At 38.3% G+C, this 22,105-nt stretch overlaps 1 protein-coding gene across 2 annotated transcripts in view; it reads right to left on the bottom strand.

The window, feature by feature from the left end:
• Positions 1–4,068: 4,068 nt before the first annotated feature.
• The window catches only part of LOC128536235 (protein unc-79 homolog), a 40,140-nt gene continuing 22,103 nt past the window's right edge, over positions 4,069–22,105 (bottom strand). For both annotated transcript variants that reach the window (XM_053510410.1, XM_053510411.1), the window contains 28 exons: positions 21,604–21,785; positions 21,186–21,387; positions 20,829–21,008; positions 20,379–20,447; positions 19,671–19,972; positions 18,118–18,300; positions 16,843–17,008; positions 16,579–16,728; positions 15,153–16,403; positions 14,827–14,928; positions 12,009–12,125; positions 11,736–11,838; positions 10,176–10,316; positions 9,928–9,966; positions 9,705–9,817; positions 9,448–9,533; positions 8,452–8,625; positions 8,290–8,358; positions 8,000–8,110; positions 6,751–6,855; positions 6,581–6,658; positions 6,406–6,495; positions 6,126–6,301; positions 5,833–6,016; positions 5,533–5,736; positions 5,128–5,205; positions 4,952–4,993; positions 4,069–4,850 (listed from right to left, as the gene is read on the bottom strand). In XM_053510410.1, coding sequence (XP_053366385.1) covers positions 4,662–4,850; positions 4,952–4,993; positions 5,128–5,205; positions 5,533–5,736; positions 5,833–6,016; positions 6,126–6,301; positions 6,406–6,495; positions 6,581–6,658; positions 6,751–6,855; positions 8,000–8,110; positions 8,290–8,358; positions 8,452–8,625; positions 9,448–9,533; positions 9,705–9,817; positions 9,928–9,966; positions 10,176–10,316; positions 11,736–11,838; positions 12,009–12,125; positions 14,827–14,928; positions 15,153–16,403; positions 16,579–16,728; positions 16,843–17,008; positions 18,118–18,300; positions 19,671–19,972; positions 20,379–20,447; positions 20,829–21,008; positions 21,186–21,387; positions 21,604–21,785 — 4,886 coding nt within the window. In that variant the 3' untranslated portion in view covers positions 4,069–4,661. The remainder of the gene's footprint in view (positions 4,851–4,951; positions 4,994–5,127; positions 5,206–5,532; positions 5,737–5,832; positions 6,017–6,125; positions 6,302–6,405; positions 6,496–6,580; positions 6,659–6,750; positions 6,856–7,999; positions 8,111–8,289; positions 8,359–8,451; positions 8,626–9,447; positions 9,534–9,704; positions 9,818–9,927; positions 9,967–10,175; positions 10,317–11,735; positions 11,839–12,008; positions 12,126–14,826; positions 14,929–15,152; positions 16,404–16,578; positions 16,729–16,842; positions 17,009–18,117; positions 18,301–19,670; positions 19,973–20,378; positions 20,448–20,828; positions 21,009–21,185; positions 21,388–21,603; positions 21,786–22,105) is intronic.

Here is a 22,105-nt window from a genome sequence, read left to right as displayed (position 1 = left end):
ATTATTGAAACATCTAACTTAAGGCACAGGTGCAGAAACAGGTGCAGATGATGGCAGATTATTAATTATGATTACTATACTGGTGATGCTAAATGCTGAGTGGCTGGAACAGACAAGAGGGGAAATGAGGCTGCTGCTGCGGGTATTACATAAAGAACCGTTTTTTTAATTGTATTTTTAGGCTCTTTGCAGCTTGTCACAGTAAAACATTTGTTCCCATTTCTTCTTCATATCTACATAATTTATATTTAAAAAATGAGTGGCGGATATTGATATTTGCACAGCATTGTCAAAATGTTTTACATGTGAGGTGGTATGCAGTTGTGACAATCAAGGAGGCATCTGTTCAGGAGTGGCATAATACATAGGTGCCTCACTTCAAGTCATGGGCCTCTGGGTTTGATCCTATGGTTGAGTTTTTTCTAGGACCTTCATGTCTAGGAACATATAAATCGTTCAGAATATGTGACTCTAAATTGCTTCTGGTGTCCCTGTCAAGGTGTACAGTGTCTCTGTCTTGCAGTTCTGACTGAAATGTAAAAAGTACATGACAGCAGTGAAATTGCTTTTCTGAAACTATTTTGTGTTCCTGTATAATGTCCAAATTTGTCCTAAACACTGTATATTTAAATACGCAAAATAGTTCTGCTGTGCTGTTACATAACATAAAAAAATCGTTATATGGCCTCTATGCTATAAGAACAGCTGTAGTCTCAGTGGAAGCCACACAAAGATAATCCATGTCTTACACGCTCTAAAAAATAGGCACCAAACTGTACTTTTCATTTCAATCAGGGGGTACATTTTTGTACTTCTGCTATGTATCTTGAATTAGGGGAAGGTGCATGTGGTGTAACTTTAATTAGATGTTTGAAAAATGCCAGATGTACAAAATATAATACCACTGTTGGTACCACCCTGACTACAGAAGAAAATACAGTTCAATATTACTATTCTAATGATCTAATTATTAAAATATTGAAAATGCACACGTCCCATGTTGATTATCCAGTGCTACTTGTGTCATGTTAAGTTCTTTAGGCCAGGAAGTTGAAATATCCAACTTGATATGATTGAATCCCCTGCAAACTCACCATTACTCTCCTTGTTTAAGACAAATGATACATTAATTAAAAATGTCACTCTTGTCATGAAGACATGTTGACATGGATCCTTATATGGTTACCCTAGTGCAGAGCTTTCAGTTGAAAGCCAAAAACCGGACACTATGGTCAGGTGAAAGTGACCTTCGTCAACGCAAGACACTCAGATCTTTTTACTGCCACCTTCCCTGAGGGTTCTCAGAATCTTCCAGACATCTTTAATTACTGATCGCCAGCTGGCTGCTCATCATCTCAGCTCTCCACACATATGGTTCAGACTGTGGTGGCAAAGCAGGATCAGGCAGGAGCAGAGCCAGTATCTGTGAGAATGATTATATAAGCAGCTCTTAATGAGTGAGATATTTGAAAGGGCTCTGAGTTCAAACGACCATGGCAGGCGTCTGGCATATGCTGCCTCTGAGCATGGGGAGTTGATTACACACACACACACACACACGCACAGGGTCTCTTTGATGAGCGGGGTTTAGAGGTCGATGGGAAAGGAGCATAGCCTCTGATTTGCACAAGGGGAGGACAAGTTACTAGAAATGCTGTGTGTTCATGTGAATGAGGATGTTTAAAACATATTTTTGATACTTTTGTAATTATTAGAGATCATACATTATATTTTCTATCGTCTCTTTATGGCACTGAAAAAGTGGAATTAAGACCACGTAATAAAAGCGCTGTCATTCTGTATATACAAACGTGGAAAATTGAATCCACAAAACTTCAGAATGGAAATAAAATTAGAAAAGTGCAAAGTTGCTAATGTGTAATTTTATAAGATCTGGCCAGTATTACTTTAAGTACGTTTTCTGGCAGATGTAATTGTGTTCGTGGCATTTCTAAAACAGCAAATGAGTGAAAACACATACTATTCTCCTGCTTCAGCTGGCTTGTTTACCGCAATTGTCTATTTGGGAGGCTTTATTGAGTTACCCAGCTGCCTGGGCCTGGTTTGTGGTCTGATTGATTTGTGCTAGGATAGATGTTAAGACCAAAACAGGAGGAGGATGATATTGGTCTTTAAGGCTAATTAGATATACGTTGGTTTTGCCATTAGTCTTATTTTCAACAGGACTTTTTTTTCTTTTTCTTATTTTTTAAAGGAGCATGTATGTCAAATCTTCTCCAAAAAGGGCCGAACTGTGTGTGTGTGTGTGTGTGTGTACAGGTTTTCATTCCAACCAAGCAGAAGCCACACCTGATTTCTGTTTAATTAGTTATTCTTGGCTTTCAATAGACTATCAGGTGCGGAATGGAAACCATACACCAGCCTTTTCTGGAGACAATTTGACGCTAAAGAAAATATTTTCAATACAGCATAATTTTGACTTGAAAAATGAGCATTGTCTTGGTTTACGAGAACCGAGTATCATGTATCGATTTTTCACTCTTTTGCGCTGTGGAATTATAGGTAATCATCTCCCCTGCTGGGTCTTAGTGCTCGTCTTCAACTGGTATAATCAACATCCGTGCACGCGTGTACTGTTTACTATAACACCGTGACCACCTGTGTGTGTGTGTGAAACATATTTTATTTTGTGTTTGTAAGCGTGTTTGTACAGCGCTGGTGTGTGTGCGTGCGTATAAAGCAAAAACAAGTCTCATTAGAGGGTAAAGATAATTTTTTTTTCTCGTGTCGTGTTTCACTTTACCTTTGAAAAGAATCGCGTCAGAGTAGAGTTTCTGTGAAAGGCAGAGAGTGTGTGTGTGTTTGGGAAGCCGGGAGGAGGAGGGGGTGGTAGGTGGGCCGAGAGGTGGAGGGGGTGGTAGGTGGGCTGTAAAGGTGAGAAAGAAACACTTACTCACCTTTACAGAACCCCCCCACCCCCTCCTCCTCTCGGCTTCTCAAACACATACAGACACACACTCTCTGCCTTACACAGAAACTTCGCTCTGTCGCGATTCTTTTCAAAGGTAAAGTGCAGGTTAATTTTTTTTTTTTACTTTACAGCAGTGATTCCGTTTGTATGCGCTCACATGAGTGTGACTAGCAATGTTCCTTGCTAATTTTTCTGATAAAACAGTCTCTCCTTTAATGTGTGTGTGTGTATGCACGCACACATTAAAAGTGCAGCTTAATTTGTTTAATTTTTACTTTATATTTTGTATTAATTATTTTTATGTATTTATTTTTTTGGGCTGTAGAACGAAGAATTTGAGTTTCCATTATTTCTTATGTGAAAAATAAATTTGGGTTACGAGTGTTTTGGAATACGAGCCAGCTTCTGGAACGAATTATGCTCGCAATCCAAGGTTCCACTAAATAGGTTCCACTATATATATATATATATATATATATATATATATATATAGTTCTAGAAATAGGGAATTAGGTCTAGAAATATTTTAAAACATTTCAACACCACACCGACAAGGTACAAGTTGACCTAATTTATTTGGACACACAACGCTGTAGCAACCCAGATCATAACAGGCTTATACTGTACGTAGTAACTAGGCATGATGGGTGCATTACTTCATCTACCCCTCTTCTCACACTGAAGCACCCATCACTCTGGGGCAGGCTAAATCTGGATGCATCAGATCACATGACCTTTTTTTAAACTGCCCACAGTCCATTGTTTATGCTCCCTAGTAAATTAAAGCCTTTTTTCTAATTAGCCTCATTAATAAATGTTTTTTTTAAGGCTACATAGCTGTTGCTTTTTATTTCCAAAAGATGATGGTTGACCACTGTACTTTCAGATTTTAATAATGTGTTTTACAGTTCTTGTATTATTTTAGCTGTTTCAGTCTCCATCTATCACACAATCTCCATCTTTGCATGATGCAGGCCACAACCACAAGATATGCCTTCTGACATAAGAAATGTAAGAAATTAGAAGCTACTCACTGCTTCAGTTAGTGTTAAATAACTTGTTGCCACTGCAGTAATTATCCAAATTAAGGCTCTTACGTACCTTTTAGCATTGATGAATTCAGGTGGTGACGTTTATTTTTTGTCTTGTCAGTGTATATTGTCATTTCAAGTCTTAAGGTATAAATTCTGACAGGTTGACTATAAATTAAAAACATATGTATTTTATTTATTTGTTTTACATTAAATAAACATACTATATTATAAACAAATTGAAGACAATATAAGCCCTATACATTAATCACCATTTTCACAATTACCTTTCTCACATATTCTGATGACGCATATAAAGGTGTGTACTCCAAAGTGAGTGTGCTGTTCACACCATTTAAACCGTCTCACTGAAACACACACATACATACACACACAGTAGGAAGACTCCTTCGTCTCGATGTACCATGTGTACTGCTGTTCTGGCACCTTATAATTCAGTGTCAATCCCCTTATGCATGATCATGATCATTATATGTGGACAGAAGGAACTCGATGAAAGTATTTACAGTCACACTTTTTTAGTTTTGCTACTGTAGAGCTGCTGTTGCCAAAACGCAGAATTCTTGTCATACAAAAGCGGTGCTGCAAAATACTACATTTGGGTTTAAAAGAAAGAAAAGTATGCTGGTTGGCACAGATTGTTGCTGGTCTTGCAAAAGCTTCTATAGAACAGCACATCACATGGGGTAGAACTGGGAGGCAGCCTCGGACGACTGGATCTCGACCTGAGCCATTTTAAACTGAGTGCACTGCAGCCATTTGCGCAAGGCAAAGGGAAATGTGCTGGAAGCAGGACCCTGGAGACACTGGTTATTCACTCGGTTCTGGATGGCCTGGAGACGCAGCTGGAGACCCGCAGATAGGTGCTGCAAATAAACACACCAAGTTAATCGGCTCATGGGGGAAACAGCTGATGTCTGGGTTATACATGAATCTATTGCCATAACACTGTGTGACAGATACTTACATTTAGACTTGACTGAATCATTGGCAGCCACATAGGAATTAACTAAAGCATGAGCAAAGAGGATAACAGATTCGGCATCAGCAATGGGAACAAGAAAGAAATCATGCTACATTATGTCCTGCTTAGTCAACATGAACATTTTCTTTATAAGCAGATGTTTTAAAATCAAAACTTACTTTCACAAAAATGGTTGAATTACATTCTTGTAATGCTTCCATCAGACTTATGACATGCAAACACACCATCTCTACCATCTAAAATGGATCAAAAGGCAGTCTCAAAACAAAATAGCATTATGTGTGTAATCCTGTAATCACAAGAACAACTCTTTTGCAGAGAAACATGTTTAAATGTTTAAAATTGCTTAAAATTAAAGCAATAATCAGACTAACAATGGTAATTTGTCCAGGTAAGTTTTCTCATGTGTTCTTTTATGCTTTGCAAACCAAATATTCAAATGACTCAGCCTTAACGTCACAGCTACTGTATATTATTATTTTAAAAACATGCTGTATGTAGCAATAAATAAGGACAACTTTGATGATACATATGGGATCTCAGTGCAAAATAAATTATCTTACTACTTTGTTGTGGGCCATGAGCTGGAGGATGCTGGGTGTGACTCGACTCCAAAACTCTAGGCCTGTAAGAATAGCGCTTGAAGAGAATTCGTTCTGGTTTTGGTTCTGCCCAGCTGGTGCTGCAGCTGCTTGCTCACAGTAAATGGTCCACAACTGAGCAAACATGAAGGCATGGAACAAGGAGCACATGTGAAGTACGGACGTCTGGTGAAGGAAGAGCAGAAATATCAATGCAACATTTTCTCGGCTTAGATTGCATACAGGTGAACGAATGCAGATTTAGCTGATATGCTTCTGTACCTTGGATTGTTCTGGAAAACCAATGAGTATTACTATAAGATGGTCTGCAATGTGAGAGCCAACATCCAGTGGAATGGGCATACATGATGTAGAGCCCTGATGCAAAACACAGTGGGTAAGGGAGCCGAGCAGAAGCCATGAAAGCTGGCGAATGTGGGATACACATTCAATGAACTCCTTGGGCCTAAAGAAGAAAGAACAGGACAATGCACAACCTGTTTTTGTTTGTTTTTTTGATTGCATGGCCTCAAAATAGAATAAAGGTGACCATCATGAGCCAAGGGCACTCTTACCCTTGTTGCATAGCAGAGGGGGGATGGTAGAGCCATGGCAGGTATCGAATCACAGCCTTGTTATCACGGTGGTTACCTTTGCTGATTTCCATGGCAGCTACTTGAGCCAAGCCCACTTTAAGATTTCCGCCAAAAGTATCCTCATGAAGAGGTTGACAGCAAGCTTTCATGTGACTCTAAATCAGGGCATTGACAATGAACAATACAATTATTTTATAGTTATTTAAACACTGGGCACATTTTGGAACTCTGCTCTAAAGATCAACAAATGAAAATGAACCTTTAATTTTGTCAAAGTGTGCATGTCTGCAATAAAGTCCAGCAGCTCACTGAGGTACTGCCTCAAACATTCCATGGCAGCTGTTGTGCACTAAAAAACAGATAAAATCTTTAACAATTAGTATAAATAACAGGGGATCCAATATATACAGTATATACAGTATAGTGCTGCTCACCCCAGGTAACGATGAGATCATGTGTTTTTGGAGGATGGTAGACTCAGATAGTCGAGTTCCAATGTCGACACAAACAAACTTAATGAAAAAAAAGAGAATGAAGAGAAGTAAATTTAGGATATTTCTGCTTGTCGGTGTCAAAATATTTAAACGAGTACAGAACAAACTACCTGAACCAGTAGTAGTAGGTTCGTGTCTGGAATCGGAGATTTGAACTTCAATGCTTGTAGCAACTCCAGAACTACTATACGGGACATGTAAAACTTATCCCTTTCCTGCAGAAATAAAAAGAGGAACTAAATGCTGAAATGCACACACACAAAAAAACTTTAATCTCTGCATTTTGTCTTATGCAGTTTGGGATTATATAACACTTTTTTCTCTTTATTCATTATGATGATTTGTCTTCTGTGCCTTAACGATCTTTTCCTTGCTCTGTCCTTTTCACTATAATGTTTCAATTCATATTCCATGCTGAAAACCTGCAGATTAAAATGGCAGTCAGCCCAGCTCTACTTATACAGCCCCAGCCCTGATAAAAAGCCATTTTAACCGCTCCCTCGCACTTTCTCTCAGCAGTAAGATCTGTGTCAGCATATTTAATCCTACTGGGAATGAGGAAAAGCGCAGACAACAAAACTATAAAAATGTAACTATTTCTGTTATGTTTATGGAGGTCGTTTTAGAATGCTACTCCGCAAAGCATAATTATTTAGGTACATCTAAATGGTTTACTCATATTAGTATCCTTGCTACTCTACATTAAAAGATATTATTAAACATAAATACTGCAGTATACTAAGAGATGCTTCCTAAAAGAATCAATAGAATTGTGAGCATAACACACGACACTGATGGATGGGATGTTATAGACATCCATGGTGAAGGACAATCCCCCACACTAAGTAAAAAAATAAAAAATCTAAAGGGATTCACTTATGATATTAGGAGCAGATCTCTGGAGTGGGTGTATACCTCATCCTCTGGATGTGCTTTCTAAAATCTGAAAATCAATAGACACTGATGGAATGCTTCAATTCGTAGGTAGGAAGAGGTAATGTAAGAGGGAGACCATATTTCACCATGAAAGGAAGGGTGCATTTATATCCAGGGTGCTCAGTAGGTGCATTTTGTCATTGTTAATCAAGTATACGTACATGAGAATGTTCTTGTGAGAGAATTGTTTAAATATTCACAGCTCAATTGAGAAGTCCTCATTAGACAATGAAGGGACTTAAAAATAAAGTTCTACATTTAGCACACTAAGTACTAATCACAGATAGTGGTCAAGGATAAAACACAACTAAAACCGCTTCGAAGCTGTCCATTACAATATACATCATAAATAAATGAATGTTTCCATTTTCCACAGTGCTATAAGAAACCCACACACTGTATCCCTATTGATCGTTCTCTTACCTTATTGAAGGTCTTGTAGCAAAGGCCACAGAGTTCGACAAGATACGAGAGGCTAAAGACGCCATACTGAATAACAAAGCTCAGCAGTTTAGAGGACGGCTCCAGCAAACTCTGGCGGAAAGATTCAGATCGACATCTTAGTCTTGCTCTCCAGTAAGTAAACCCTCCAGCACTCACGGTAAATGTAATTCCTTTAAATTCATCATTCTCATTTAAAACCTTTTTCTCAAACAAGTATGAAATTATCTTTGTGTTAAGTGCACATTCAAACTACACTTAAATGAGCTTACTCTGGTTGCACTAGTAGTTGGAATCTTGAGTAAGCAGATGATGATTCTCAGGCTGGAGTCCAGTGGATACTTAACCAGAGAATCCAATTGGGAGAGAGAGAAAAAAAAAGTTAAGTTGTGCACAGTGAATATAAATGCTAAATAGCCAAGACGCCTAAATACCTTTAAAGGAAGCACAGCAGGAAGCTTGGTCAGAAAGGTTTGGAACTGGTTACAAATGGTTGTCCAGAGATTACTAGGGGAGTCCATGGGAAGAGCCTCCATGAACGAGGCGATATTATCCAAGCAGTGGAGCATTGTGCCCCCTGCAGGCAAATTCTTTTTATTGTTCAAACCCTACAAGCAAAACACATATCAAGACATTACGTCAAGGAATTGAAATCGAATAAGGAACATTCATGTACTATATTAAACACTGTGCTCTGTTTAGCAAACAGACAAATTATACATATATACAGCATTTAAAAATAGAAACAGAATACAATAATTTGCAATTGAGGGTTTATGAACTAAAATTTAAAGAAATTTTTAACTTATAATTAGAAAACTTCATATTCATAATAAATGTAATGCATTTTCACCTAAAAGCAGATGCTGAAAATTATATTTGACCTTTTGACAAGAGTGCCATCTATTGGTAGGTTGTATGTACTTTATACTGTCAGAGGTCCAATCGAACAGCTAATAGGACCAAAAAAATGGCTTTATGTCAAAATCTTACACATTAAGATTCCCAGTGTTAACACCTACAGTGTTGTAATTGCCTCCTACTGTGTGCCCTAGTGGGTGGGTCCATCTGGACTTCACACGTGCCAGCAAAGACTAGTGGTATAATGCTGGCATATTACTAATTTGGTTGGACATACGCCATTTTAGGTTGTTTCTCGCCTCGTTACTATTTTCATGGCCAGGAATTAGTGAGCTTATGTTAGGGCGAACACATGAAAGCAATAAAAGATATGGCTTTAGAAATAAGTAGGTGCAGTGGTCTTTTCAAATTCACTTTTGCTGATGTTGTTTTCATATATATATATATATATATATATATATATATATATATATATATATATATATATTTAAATCTAGATCTGTGATATTGTGCCCCATTTTTGTTTTTGTACTATAATTCCAAAATGCCAGAATTATTTTTGCACCTACCTCAAGAAGTTGGCTTAATGCTGCTACAGAACTTAATTCATTGAAATCAATGAGAGATGTGGCCAATGTGCGGAGGAAGCTTCCATCTGAAAAAACAAACAAACACTGTTACACAGTATTTACTATATTATACTATGCTTTATTTACGATTTATTATACATTGTTTTGTCAGTGGTTTTTTTTTTTTTCTTTTTTTCTGTGTGTTCAGTGTGTATTAGGAGTGTTTTTTAAGTATGCATGAGCAGATGTTTGGTTACCTTTGATGTTGCTCTGGAATAGCTGTGGCAGGATGCCATTGGGGGCGAGCTGATGGAGCACACAGCGCAGGAACTGCTTAGCTACACCGGCAGCATTACCAGGGATCAGCATGCTTAAATTATCAACACACATATATAAGTTGCAGAGTACACATAATAACATACGCACTCAGGGCGTACAGCCTAGACACATACACACAAAGACAAATACACAACCGGCTACCTTTCCGCCTGGCCTGAGTAACTGGCACTGGATGCCAACCTATAAAACAAAACATATTTGTAGAACATATGGAGTGAAAGACTTTTTTCATTTTCAGCCAAGCATTATGTTTTTTTCGGCTAGAATATTTAATTTCACACTATGCAGTTTTATGTCCTTTTGTTAATATAAAAACAGAAGATTGTTGTAATGTGCACAATGTCCTGTGCAGTGTAGGCTGTTGGTTGATGTGTGCTGTTACACACTACCTGCCCACTGATTGCATGATGTCAAGGAGCAGTGGAGCGGCCAGGTCCGGACTCAGATGTGTAAACATGGAGAGAACGACTACAGCCAAAGCCAGGGTTTCTTCATCATACTCTTCTAAAACAGCACCACAGTCTCGACACCTATCCATATAAATACACAAGCATTGATATTAAATTGTACAAAAACAAGTACAAGTAAAATACATGATTTTTGGTAATCCTTGATATTAATACTGATAATATTACCTAAATTAATTAATTTATTAAACTATGTAGGGTAACAGAGTGCATTAAACCCAATCACACTACTGTATTTAGGCAATTAGGAAACACCAATCAACCTAGGCCCATTATTTTCATACTGTGGGAGGAATCCAAAGTGCTTAGAGAAAACTGACCAAGCAAAATTTACACAAAGAACAATATGATAAACCCCCAACCGCTGTGCCACCATTCTGCCATACCTAAATTCGATTCAATTCACTTTATTTCTAAAGCACATTTAAAGAGGCCAAAGCTGACCAAAGGGCTATACAGCTAAGAGTAACCGAGATGAAAAAGAAACATTATAGCAAAAGATAGGACAAAATAAAACTAAATTAAAAACACCATAAAACATAATATAATATACATAGTATAAGTCCCCTTATAAGTAAACACATAACATTAAAATTAACAGTTAAATACAATCACATGTCCAGGAAAAAGCTGAATTTTAAGGCAAGGTTTATCATGTCAGAAAATTTAACCTGATCTTACTCTCAAAGGTAGTGTATTCTACAGTCTAAGGGCTGCTACAGAAAATGTATTGTCATATTTTGTTTTAATCATGAACATAATTTAAAAGTAGATTGAAATTCCATGCAATAAGTACTAATTATATTGCTAATGTATTGTGAAGTCAGACCATGTAGTGCCTTTAAGACACACAATAACAGTTTGAAATAAATTTTGTACTTGATGACTAAATTACTAATTTAATTAATATTAAGAAATCTGGGTCCACAGGAACATTTAGCTGTGTTTATGCTGGCTGCTGCCATGTGCTGCCAGGAAAAAGATGTCAAGGTTTATTAAAGATAGCTTGGCAGCTAGACAGTATCTACACATAACAGAGGATACAAGGGCAGCTGACCTGAACTGGCAAAGCAGTATTAGCAAAGCAAGCATAGTCATTATACAGTAAATGAGCACAATGTGCCATGAATTGGACTCATGAGCAAAGTGTAGCCACTGACAAGTAATGGAAAGAGAAGTGCCTGTGTCTCAGTGCCCATGGTGTGTTGATATCAAAGCAATATTTGGACCTAAAATTAAATGATCAGCTTCAAATCAGAAATTAAAGTTATGCATCCCCACATTAAATGCTTGAACTGTAATGCAGCCTAGTACTTTGAGTAACCGTTTTGTACCTTATTCTGTTTCTGAGACATCAAAGAAGTTTCATTAAAAAAGGACTAAAGTGAATTTATAAAATGGATAATCATAATAAAGTACACAAAAATATATATTTATAGCAATAAACAAACAAGCATGCATGTACAAATGAAGTAAATCCACCTGTCAGCCATATTGGTTGGTTGCTCATCATTAAAGTCCTCTGGTGCAGGCACAAACATGCTGACTGTACTAGGAGCTGACAGCAGGCTGGTCTTAGTGAGACCTGGCAGGACAAAATTATTATTGTTCAGTATCGGGACTTCCTGAAATGTTGTACCAGCCTGAACTGCGTGTGTTTAATCACTGGCAAGTGTTTTCTGTTACCGGAATGTAAGCACTTATTTTTTAATACTATTTTTATACTATTTGTTTTTACACAGTGTGGGTAAGAACCTGTTTCCCAAGTGCTGATATTGTGTGGAGCGCTGGACTGATGTTCCAGCTGCCTCTTCATTAGCTGACTCATTGTCACAGCTCCCAGAGAGCCTCGCTTCGTCTGACGGTACTGAGCTGTCAGACATAAATAAAGATGCAGAAAGGCATCTAAGTAAAGAAAAACTAATATTTAAATACATTTACATTCTCCAGACAAATGAGGCAGTACAGTGGACTTGTTAATGAATACAAACAATGAATTTATTTAATAGAGCAAAGCCACTCAGAAATACTGTGGCATTTACTGTGTATAATTTTATAATTCAATCATTTTATTAATTAGCATAATGAAAATTTAATTTTATTGAAATTTAACACATGCAGTAATTAACACTTGTCCTTTTGCCTGACACGAATTGTACTTAGTTTAATCTTAGAAAATCATCTACAGTACTATGCAAAAGCCTTGAGCCACCTCTCATTAATTCATATTTTGCTTCCAAAGAGTCAGACTTTCTTGTATTTTTAATATAGTCTTGATGATAGTTTTCCAGGCCTTTTAAAGGCCTTTTCTTTTGACTCTTATTTTTGGCATGTTTTTCACTTTCATTTTCATGCCAGTACCTGAGCAGTTTTTTGTTTGTTAAGCCACACAGTAACCTATAAATTATTTAGTTATATTTTTAAAAATCTAATCCGTTATTCAGACAATTTATGTAATCCGTGAGCCAGACAGCAGTGATTCCGTTAGTGTGTGTGTGTGTGAAAGTCGTCCTATAAGCCCCGCCCCCGATAACCCGCTCCCTATAACCTGCCCCGTTATGCTTGCTGTTATACCCCTATCTCACCTATGCGGTTTGACTCGCGGTTAAAAGCGGTGTTAGGAACTGTAAGCTGCCACGAGTGATCATCTGACGTTCCACAAAGTTCTGCAAGGTCCATGAGGACCGACGCGCGGAAAGGTGGAAAGGTAATCACAGCGCCAAAACTTGTGGTAGTAAATGATGAACCGTACTTACGGTCACCGCACGATTCCGCGTAGGTAAGATAGGGGTATTAGTAGTAAACAGTGAAGGAGTTATATACAATAAATGCAAATGTTTATAGGTAGGTGCAATGAAGCGTGATATTGTAAACCATGATAAAAATTTGCATGTGTAAACAGTATACAGAGAAGGATTTATATACACTGAGTGATATATATACAGTGGTGTGAAAAACTATTTGCCCCCTTCCTGATTTCTTATTCTTTTGCATGTTTGTCACACAAATGTTTCTGATCATCAAACACATTTAACTATTAGTCAAAGATAACACAAGTAAACACAAAATGCAGTTTTTAAATGATGGTTTTTATTATTTAGGGAGAAAAAAAACCTACTGTGGCCCTGTGTGAAAAAGTAATTGCCCCCTGAACCTAATAACTGGTTGGGCCACCCTTAGCAGCAATAACTGCAATCAAGCGTTTGCGATAACTTGCAAGGAGTCTTTTACAGTGCTCTGGAGGAATTTTGGCCCACTCGTCTTTGCAAAATTGTTGTAATTCAGCTTTATTTGAGGGTTTTCTAGCATGAACCGCCTTTTTAAGGTCATGCCACAACATTCCAATTGGATTCAGGTCAGGACTTTGACTAGGCCACTCCAAAGTCTTCATTTTGTTTTTCTTTAGCCATTCAGAGGTGGATTTGCTGGTGTGTTTTGGGTCATTGTCCTGCTGCAGCACCCAAGATCGCTTCAGCTTGAGTTGACGAACAGATGGCCGGACATTCTCCTTCAGGATTTTTTGGTAGACAGTAGAATTCATGGTTCCATCTATCACAGCAAGCCTTTCAGGTCCTGAAGCAGCAAAACAACCCCAGACCATCACACTACCACCACCATATTTTACTGTTGGTATGATGTTCTTTTTCTGAAATGCTGTGTTACTTTTACGCCAGATGTAACGGGACACGCACCTTCCAAAAAGTTCAACTTTTGTCTCGTCGGTCCACAAGGTATTTTCCCAAAAGTCTTGGCAATCATGGGAAGGTTCCATGTTTTTGCCATTTGTGGATAATGGCTCTCACTGTGGTTCGCTGGAGTCCCCAAGGCTTTAGAAATGGCTTCATAACCTTAGATCTCAATTACTTTTGTTCTCATTTGTTCCTGAATTTCTTTGGATCTTGGCATGATGTCTAGCTTTTGAGGTGCTTTTGGTCTACTTCTCTGTGTCAGGTAGCTCCTATTTAAGTGATTTCTTGATTGAAACAGGTCTGGCAGTAATCAGGCCTGGGGGTGACTACAGAAATTTAACTCAGGTGTGATAAACCACATTTTTAACAAGGGGGGCAATCACTTTTTTACACAGGGCCATGTAGGTTTGGATTTTTTTTCTCCCTAAATAAAAAAAACCATCATTTAAAAACTGCATTTTGTGTTCAATTATGTTATCTTTGACTAATAGTTAACGTTTTTTGATGAGCCGAAACATTTAAATGTGACAAACATGCAAAAGAATAAGAAATCAGGAAGGGGGCAAATAGTTTTTGACACCACTGTACAATGATTATAGATGGTTATAAAGAAGGAAGATATATACACCATGATAAAATTATTTGCATATGCAAATGAATGAGTTATGTACAATAAATGCAATGATTATAGATGGATCCAATAAAAGAAGATATTGTTTACCATGAATATGATATTCGTTATATACAGTACGTTATATATAGGATATGTACTGTGTGTGTGTACTGTATCTATGTATGGTCGAATGAATGTGTCAAAACAGCTTGATGAGCCAGAAGTACTATATAATGGATATGTAATAGATGAAAATGTATTTATCTCCTACTTGTTACTGAGGAGCGGTTGCTTGTTTCTGGAATTGTGGCTTCAAGTGCTGGGGCTGAGGCTGACTCTCGAGGTTTTTCCAGTTTGGACAGAGCTTTGAGATCTGCAAGGCAATTGAGGAGGTTTATAAAAAGGATTTATTTCTTACTAATATGTTGAGCCCATATGATTTTATTGACTGTTATCTATATTATTGAGTGGATATATATTACATGTTGAAAAAAACTAAAACAAACAAAAAAAAAATCTAAAAATAAACAAATGTCATAGTTCATGACATAATAAATGTCAGAAAAAAGGAAACTGCAGTGTCACACAATTGTTTACCAGAGTCTGTGTTCTGCTCTCCCATCTTGTCCATAGTGCTGAACGAAATGTCCAGGTATTCTCTCTGGATAGCACTGACCGCAATCTTCCTCTGTTTACGCTGACGGGGTACAATCTGGATCTTGAACTCAGCCTCGTCGCTTTCATCTTCTGGCTTTGGTTCACTCTCTCGCTCATCACCAGTATCCTCATCATCTTCAGCATCATTCTCATCCTCATTGTGTCCTCTTCCTTCTTCCTCTCTGTTGACTTTCAGTGGGTCCAGGCTTTCCAGTGTATCCTCGGGTATGTTGAGATATACAGATTTATTTGACGGGCTTCCTCCTGTTTTGTCATCATGCTGCACATACCCATCATCCACAGATGTGTCCGGTACATGTGGTGACTTTCTTAACAGGTCTCTTTTCTGCTTCAGGGTCATGGGACTCTCTAAACCTGGATGATATGAGGGATCTGGGAGTTCCAGCGAGGCAGTAGGGGTTACAGAGCGATTTCTGCTCTCAGCTGCCTGCACAGGACTCCCTCTGGCAGGGCTGGTAGATTTGCTTGTCCTTCCTTTAGAACAATCCTCCACACTCACTTGAACAAGGGGAGATAAACGCAGAATAGTGCTGGCGGATGATGGTGACGGATGCTCAGATTTAATCTGCATTCCGACTGGTGGTTTTGAAAGTGCCTCAAACAAGTCTTCATCACTTTCAACAATGCGCAGTGGGGGAAGGAGCTCGAAGACCAGGGAGTCACTGTCGGAGAGTGAAAGAATGGAGCGCTTCTCTGGTATAGAAGTGCAGTCTGAAGAGAGATCAATCAGGTCACCCTCTTCTTTACCATGAGCAGGGTCACTGGAAATGACCAGTGGAGAGTCGAGCCCTGCAGATCTATCCTCAAACGTCTCCATACAGCTCAGACGCACCTCTGGAATAACAGGCCTGACGTTATCGAAATGGAGATTGGATCCTTCTGAAGATTCCTTGGCACGTCGCTCTGACCTGCGTGACTGTCTAGTTGTTGAGCTAGAACACGAGGGTGGTGGAGGAGGAGGCCCTTGCAAGTCACAGCGGTCAATGCAGGATTTACGCCGGTGTTCATCGAGGTTGAAAAGGATGGAGTCTGTGTTGGCGATGTCAAGCGATTTCTGTTTGTGCATGGCCTGTAGTCGCTTCTTCTTACTGGTACTGTCCTCTCGTGCTGGGTGCTGCAGACTGTCCTGTAGGGTTCCTGCCTCTCTGTACTCTGCCAACTCAATCTCACCTGGAACAGATTGTATAGCTTAGATGATTGCCTTATAGGGCAACTATTATGCAAAATTCACTTTGTATGGCTTCCACTAAAATTTAGTAAACAAAGTTAGTTACTCATTTGTGTGAATGTCCATAATGGTAAAATGCTGCATGATTCACTACATCCATACTATGCAGACACCTACTTCTTTGAGCATTGAGGTCCACAGGCTGATATTTGACGGACTTGCTGCCTCCAATCCTCTTAAGCCGAGCAAAGAACGTCTGTGATTCTTTGTTGCCCGCTCCAGTGGGAGTGTCATGAATGTCTGATTCATCAAACACACTATCCTCCTCTGCAAAGCCAGCCATGGCAAAAAAACAAAACACAATTATTTTAAACCAAGAATGACTGCTCGTCATTCTGCACCTTGTGATTTGTAATGCTCACAGTGTTAATATAATTTTACCCTTTTCCTTCTCACTATAGCGGCTAATGTTGGAGGTGTCACTGTAGAGCGGGCCAGCTGAGGCATGAGGTCTGCAGCTGTGGTATTGTGCATTTAGGGTGTTGATGGTGATGTGGATCAGGTGCAGCACAACCTCTTTACTTACATCCATGTCTCTGTATGGATACTACAACAGAAAAATATGCAGAGAACTTAAAAAGAAATAACCAATGAGTACAGTGATTACATTCACATCATCGTCATGATTTTTAACTCCTTAAACTCCTGTTTTCCAGGATGTCCCATATAGATTTTGCTAGTTGTCTTATGAATATTCTAATTATCAAACCTCTTATAGCTGATTTACGCTGTTGATATTTGACAATTAGACTATTATAACTTGCTTGTGCAACTGTGTGTGTGTGTGTGTGTGTGTGTGTGTGTGTGTTTGTGTGTTTGTGTGTGTGTGTGTGAGAGACAATTTAAAGTCAGGGTCCTTTTTCATGTACTGTTTCTTATTTATTTATTTGCTTATGTATATATTGGATTTTATATATATACATATATAAGCATATATACAGTATATATAAACATATATACAGTATAGATAGATAGATAGATAGATAGATAGATAGATAGATAGATAGATAGATAGATATCCCTGTACTGTTGCTATTAGTTTTACCTTTAGTTATTATTGATTGATTGATTTAATGTGTGCTTTAAGATGCATAATAAACCAGTTGATGTGCTATAAATGTATATTCTTGATGTAAAATATGTGGCTTAACAACAAAAAATATAAACACAAACACATTTGTTACATTCCCTAAAATATGCATGCCATCTGTCAGCATATCTGTACTTGTTCATAATAAACCAATATAAAACACTGTGCAGATGACTTGCAAAAACAAATATGCCTTCAAAATTGTCATTAAATATTTCTACCTAAATAAAAAATATTAGAAAAGGCGGTATACAATAATAAACAAAGGGAATACAGTATATAGTGTGGCAACACTTTGCTTTTTAAAAATGCATCAGTAGCCTCAAGTACAGTTTGTGTACTTTTATATGAAGATTTGCTCATATGTGGTCTGTTATGTAAGATATGTACAGTAAGATGCTTTCTTCATTGTAAAATTTTACTTTTGATTAAAAAAGTAATGTTTGGGGATTTAAAATACTTGACTCAAAAATAACAAAGCATAAATGAAAACATCTGTAACATCTATAACAAAGAACCATTGATAAAAAAAAAATAGTCTGTCTGAAGAGAAATAAATTCTATACCTTGTAAAGGATAACAAGTAAGGCTTTGAGCCACATCTGCCTGATGTGTGGTCTCAGAGCCCAAAGTGAGCAACGTGGTGCCTCCTGGAAGTTAGGTCTAAGTTGAGGGCATGTGCAGTACTTCAGCACCTGGACCACAAGGGGCAGCAACTGCTTTCCCAAACCGATATTGTAATCCATCACCTTATAGAAAAATCGACATGATACAGGATGTCCCAAATGTTTCCATACATTAACATAATTAGGTAAATACATGTAAAAAAAAACAAAAAAAAAAACAGTTGTGTTAACACATCATTTAAAGGATTTTAATTTTTCATACACTGTACCACCAAAAGTATTTGCTCGCCTGCCTTCACATGCATATAAACTTGAGTAACATCCAATTTTAAATCCACAGGGTTTTTTTGTTGGCCCACCCTTTGCAGCTATAACAGCTTTAACTCTTCTGGAAAGGCTTTCCACAAGGTTTAGGAGTAAACCTAAGTATAGGAGCACATATGTGAGGTCAGACACTGATGTTGGATGAGAAGACACTTGTGCGCAGTCATGTTGGAAAAAAAATGCGCCATCCCCAAACTATTTGCATAAAGTTGGGAACAGGCAGTTGTACAAAATGTCTTGGTATGCTTAAGCATGAAGAGTTCATTTCACTGGAACTAAGGGGCCGAGCCCAACTCCTGAAAAACAACCCAACACCATTTCCAACATGACTGTGCACCAGTGTGCAAAGCAAGGTCCATAAAGAAATGTCTATAGAAAATAGCAACCTGTATATTATGTTCATATCTATTTGCAAATTCCTGACTACAGTTAATAGTAACTTGTATATACTGTTGTAAATGTATAAGTATAATTACTACCAATCTGTTTATTATGCTCACATAATATCATTCTGTAATAGTTACCCATAGCTTCTCCCTGCACATACCCCTTTTAGGTGTATTTAGAACTTGTACCTTTATCCTGCACTTTCTGTTGTTTCTGTTGCACTTCTGCTAATTGCACTTCTGGTTAGACCTAAACTTGTACATGTGTAATGACAATAAAGTTGAATCTTATCTAATCTAAAGACATGGATTAATGAGTTCAGTGTGGAAGAACTCGACTGAACTCAACATGATAAAACACCTTTGGGATGAATTAGAGCGGAGACTGCGAGCCAGGCCTTCTTGTCCAACATCAGAGTCTGACCTCACAAACCTCACTGACCTCGCTTCTGAAAGAATGGTCAAGAATTCCCATAAAGCCACGCCTAAACTTTGTGGAAAGCCTTCCCAGGGGAGTTGAAGCTGTTATACCTTTAAAGGGTGGGCCAACATCATATTAAACTCTATGGATTAAGAATTGGATGTTACTTAAGTTCCTATGCATGTGAAGGCAGGTGAGTGAATACTTTTGGCAATATAGTGTATGTGTTGAGACTTTTGGGCCACTCTGTAGATGAAATGGTAGTATTTAATTGAATATATACTTTTTTATTTTTCTGATTTGTAAATATTTATTAGATTTTAATAACCAGTCTGTTAATAAAGGACTAGTCAATTTCTCACCTGTGCAATGCCAGCAATAAATGCGTTGAAGCAGGTGGAGGAACGCATCTTCTGTGGTGCTATCATAAAACACCCGATCTGCTGATCATAGCCTAGCAATACATACAGGTGCCTTTTGACGGTATTGAAGGCTTTGGCACTGCCAATGTCAGTCTCTGCACTGCTCTTATCCTTTGCCATGAACTTCATGAGCACCATGATAAGCTGGTGAACAGTTTGGTGGTCTATGCCAGTGTCCTCAGGCAGAAGGTCCTTGATTATTGAGTCGTTTTCAGGAGGAGAGCTTTGGCCTGGCAGATGGGCTGCAGAAAGTGGAGGATTACAACTTCAGCATCTGATTGGAGGGCTTCGGAATATAAACTGAGTCATAAGACATGAGAGCTAAATTTAGCCCAGTGATTCATCTAAAGGTTAATGTGGATGAACGACCAGGTTGATTTAATTTTAAGGTTATCACTCTAAATGTCTCTGATAAGGACTGTGAGATATGCCATCAATATAGCAAATATTTAACCAATCTTCAAAATAACAGGTGGTATGTGGGTAAGCAAAGCAAAATACATGGAAAACAAACCTACATCAATGCACTGATGATGTGATTATCTGCTTAACAAATAAACTGTGAATGATTCGCCTCATAATACTGCATCGTTTATAAGGTTTTTAATTTATTCATGTAATCCACTATTAGTTGGCAAAATTAATTACCTGGCAAGACCTTCTCAAGCATATCGCCAAGCGTGGGTGCAGAGTGCTCTTGTCTTGTAAGCCTTAGAGCTAAGAAATCATACATGGAAAAATAATTATACACTATTCAACCACAATTGATCTAATGATTCAGACATCAACAGCAAAATATTGCCTAGTTCTAAAGATCAAAATTTGGGATTGTAAGCATACAGGTGAAAAATTATAGTAGAGATTTATAGTAGAAATTGTACTTATACTATCTATAAAATCATATGTGGCTAACTGTGAGCTTTTTTCTAGAACTCAGTGTTGTGTGCCATCACCATAGTGTTGAAACACACAAAGTGACACTGTAATAAATTATTAATACATTCTAACACTGTGGTGAGTGAGGCAGCAGAAAGATGAATGTAGAAGAGAAGAAAGTGAACCAGGCAGGTTCAGGGACAGATAAGTGAGTCGACTCACGCAGCTTGACACAAAATGTCTCAGGGAGGGAAAAGGCACGTTTTGAGTCTGATGTCCCCTTCACACTGTCTCTGAGCGAGCGGACGCTCTTCTGCCGATTCCGTGCGAAGCGAGCTCGTCTGATCTTCCACATAGCTGCATCGCTTAGATTGGCTGTATTAGTCCGCACTGCAGTGATGGCTTCGGTTATAAAGGAGGAGAACAGACTGTCACTAAAGCAACACAATGTCACAATTCTAACTGCATTAAAAATGTATGTGTGTGAGGCAAAAGATGCATCTGTGCAACAAGAAAAAATGTCTTGGAGCCATGATTATTACACACAGAGGTGTGATACACAGATATAAATATGCTTACTTGTAGGGAAAGGAAATTCTTTGTTGCAGTCCAGGTGTAGCTGAGCCTCTAGGGACAGTGTCTCAAAACGATTAACAAAAAACTCCCAGCTCAGTGCTGGGATATCATGTTTTAGAGAGTGCAACAAAAGCAGTTTGCTCAAAATTATGGGACGGTCCCTCACAACTGTGTCAAACTGGAAGTCCAAGCACAGACACAGGGCCTGATGGGGAAATAAACACATACTCAAAAACAATATCATAAAAATGCAGCAAATATATTCTTAAACAGTATTTAAATGATTCTTTAATGTTATTTTTTATTGTTTGGTTTAATTTTAATATCTGTTGTGTGTGTGTGTGTGTGTGTGTGTGTGTGTGTGTGTGTGTGTGTGTGTGTGTGTGTGTGTGTGTGTGTGTGTGTGTGTGTGTGTATGCACCTGCAATGATGGTCTTTTAAGGGTGTCTAGGAGTAACCTGGCTCTGGTGGCCACAGCAGGGTTGACATCCTCAATACTGGCCAGAAAGCAGCAGAAAGCATGAGCCAGTGAATATTTCAACACGTGGCTTTTAGTAACTGAGCCAATGTCCAGAAAGCGACACAGCACTGCAACTCTCTCCACTGGAAACAAGCATACTTACAGTTCAGTTACTAATTTAGTAAAAGGCCCTTTCCATTAATTATTCTGACCTATAACCGTATAGTGGAATACTCATCTATTAAAAAAATCCCATAAAGTCATGCCGTGGATTTCACGTGACCTAATGCATCAATAGATGGCGCACTATAGTCACATTTACAATTAGGCATTTGGCAGACGCTCTAATCCAGAGTGACTTACATTTTTATCTCATTACCCATCTGAGCAGTTAAGGGCCTTGCTCAAGGGCCCAACAGTGGCACCTTGGTGGTTGTGGGGTTTGAACCTGGGATCTTCCGAA

The sequence above is a fragment of the Clarias gariepinus genome, chromosome 13, assembly GCF_024256425.1.
Source record: "Clarias gariepinus isolate MV-2021 ecotype Netherlands chromosome 13, CGAR_prim_01v2, whole genome shotgun sequence".
Lineage (NCBI taxonomy): Eukaryota > Metazoa > Chordata > Actinopteri > Siluriformes > Clariidae > Clarias > Clarias gariepinus.
Note: the sequence above shows the minus strand (reverse complement) of the source record. Positions and strands in the feature narration are given on the sequence as shown.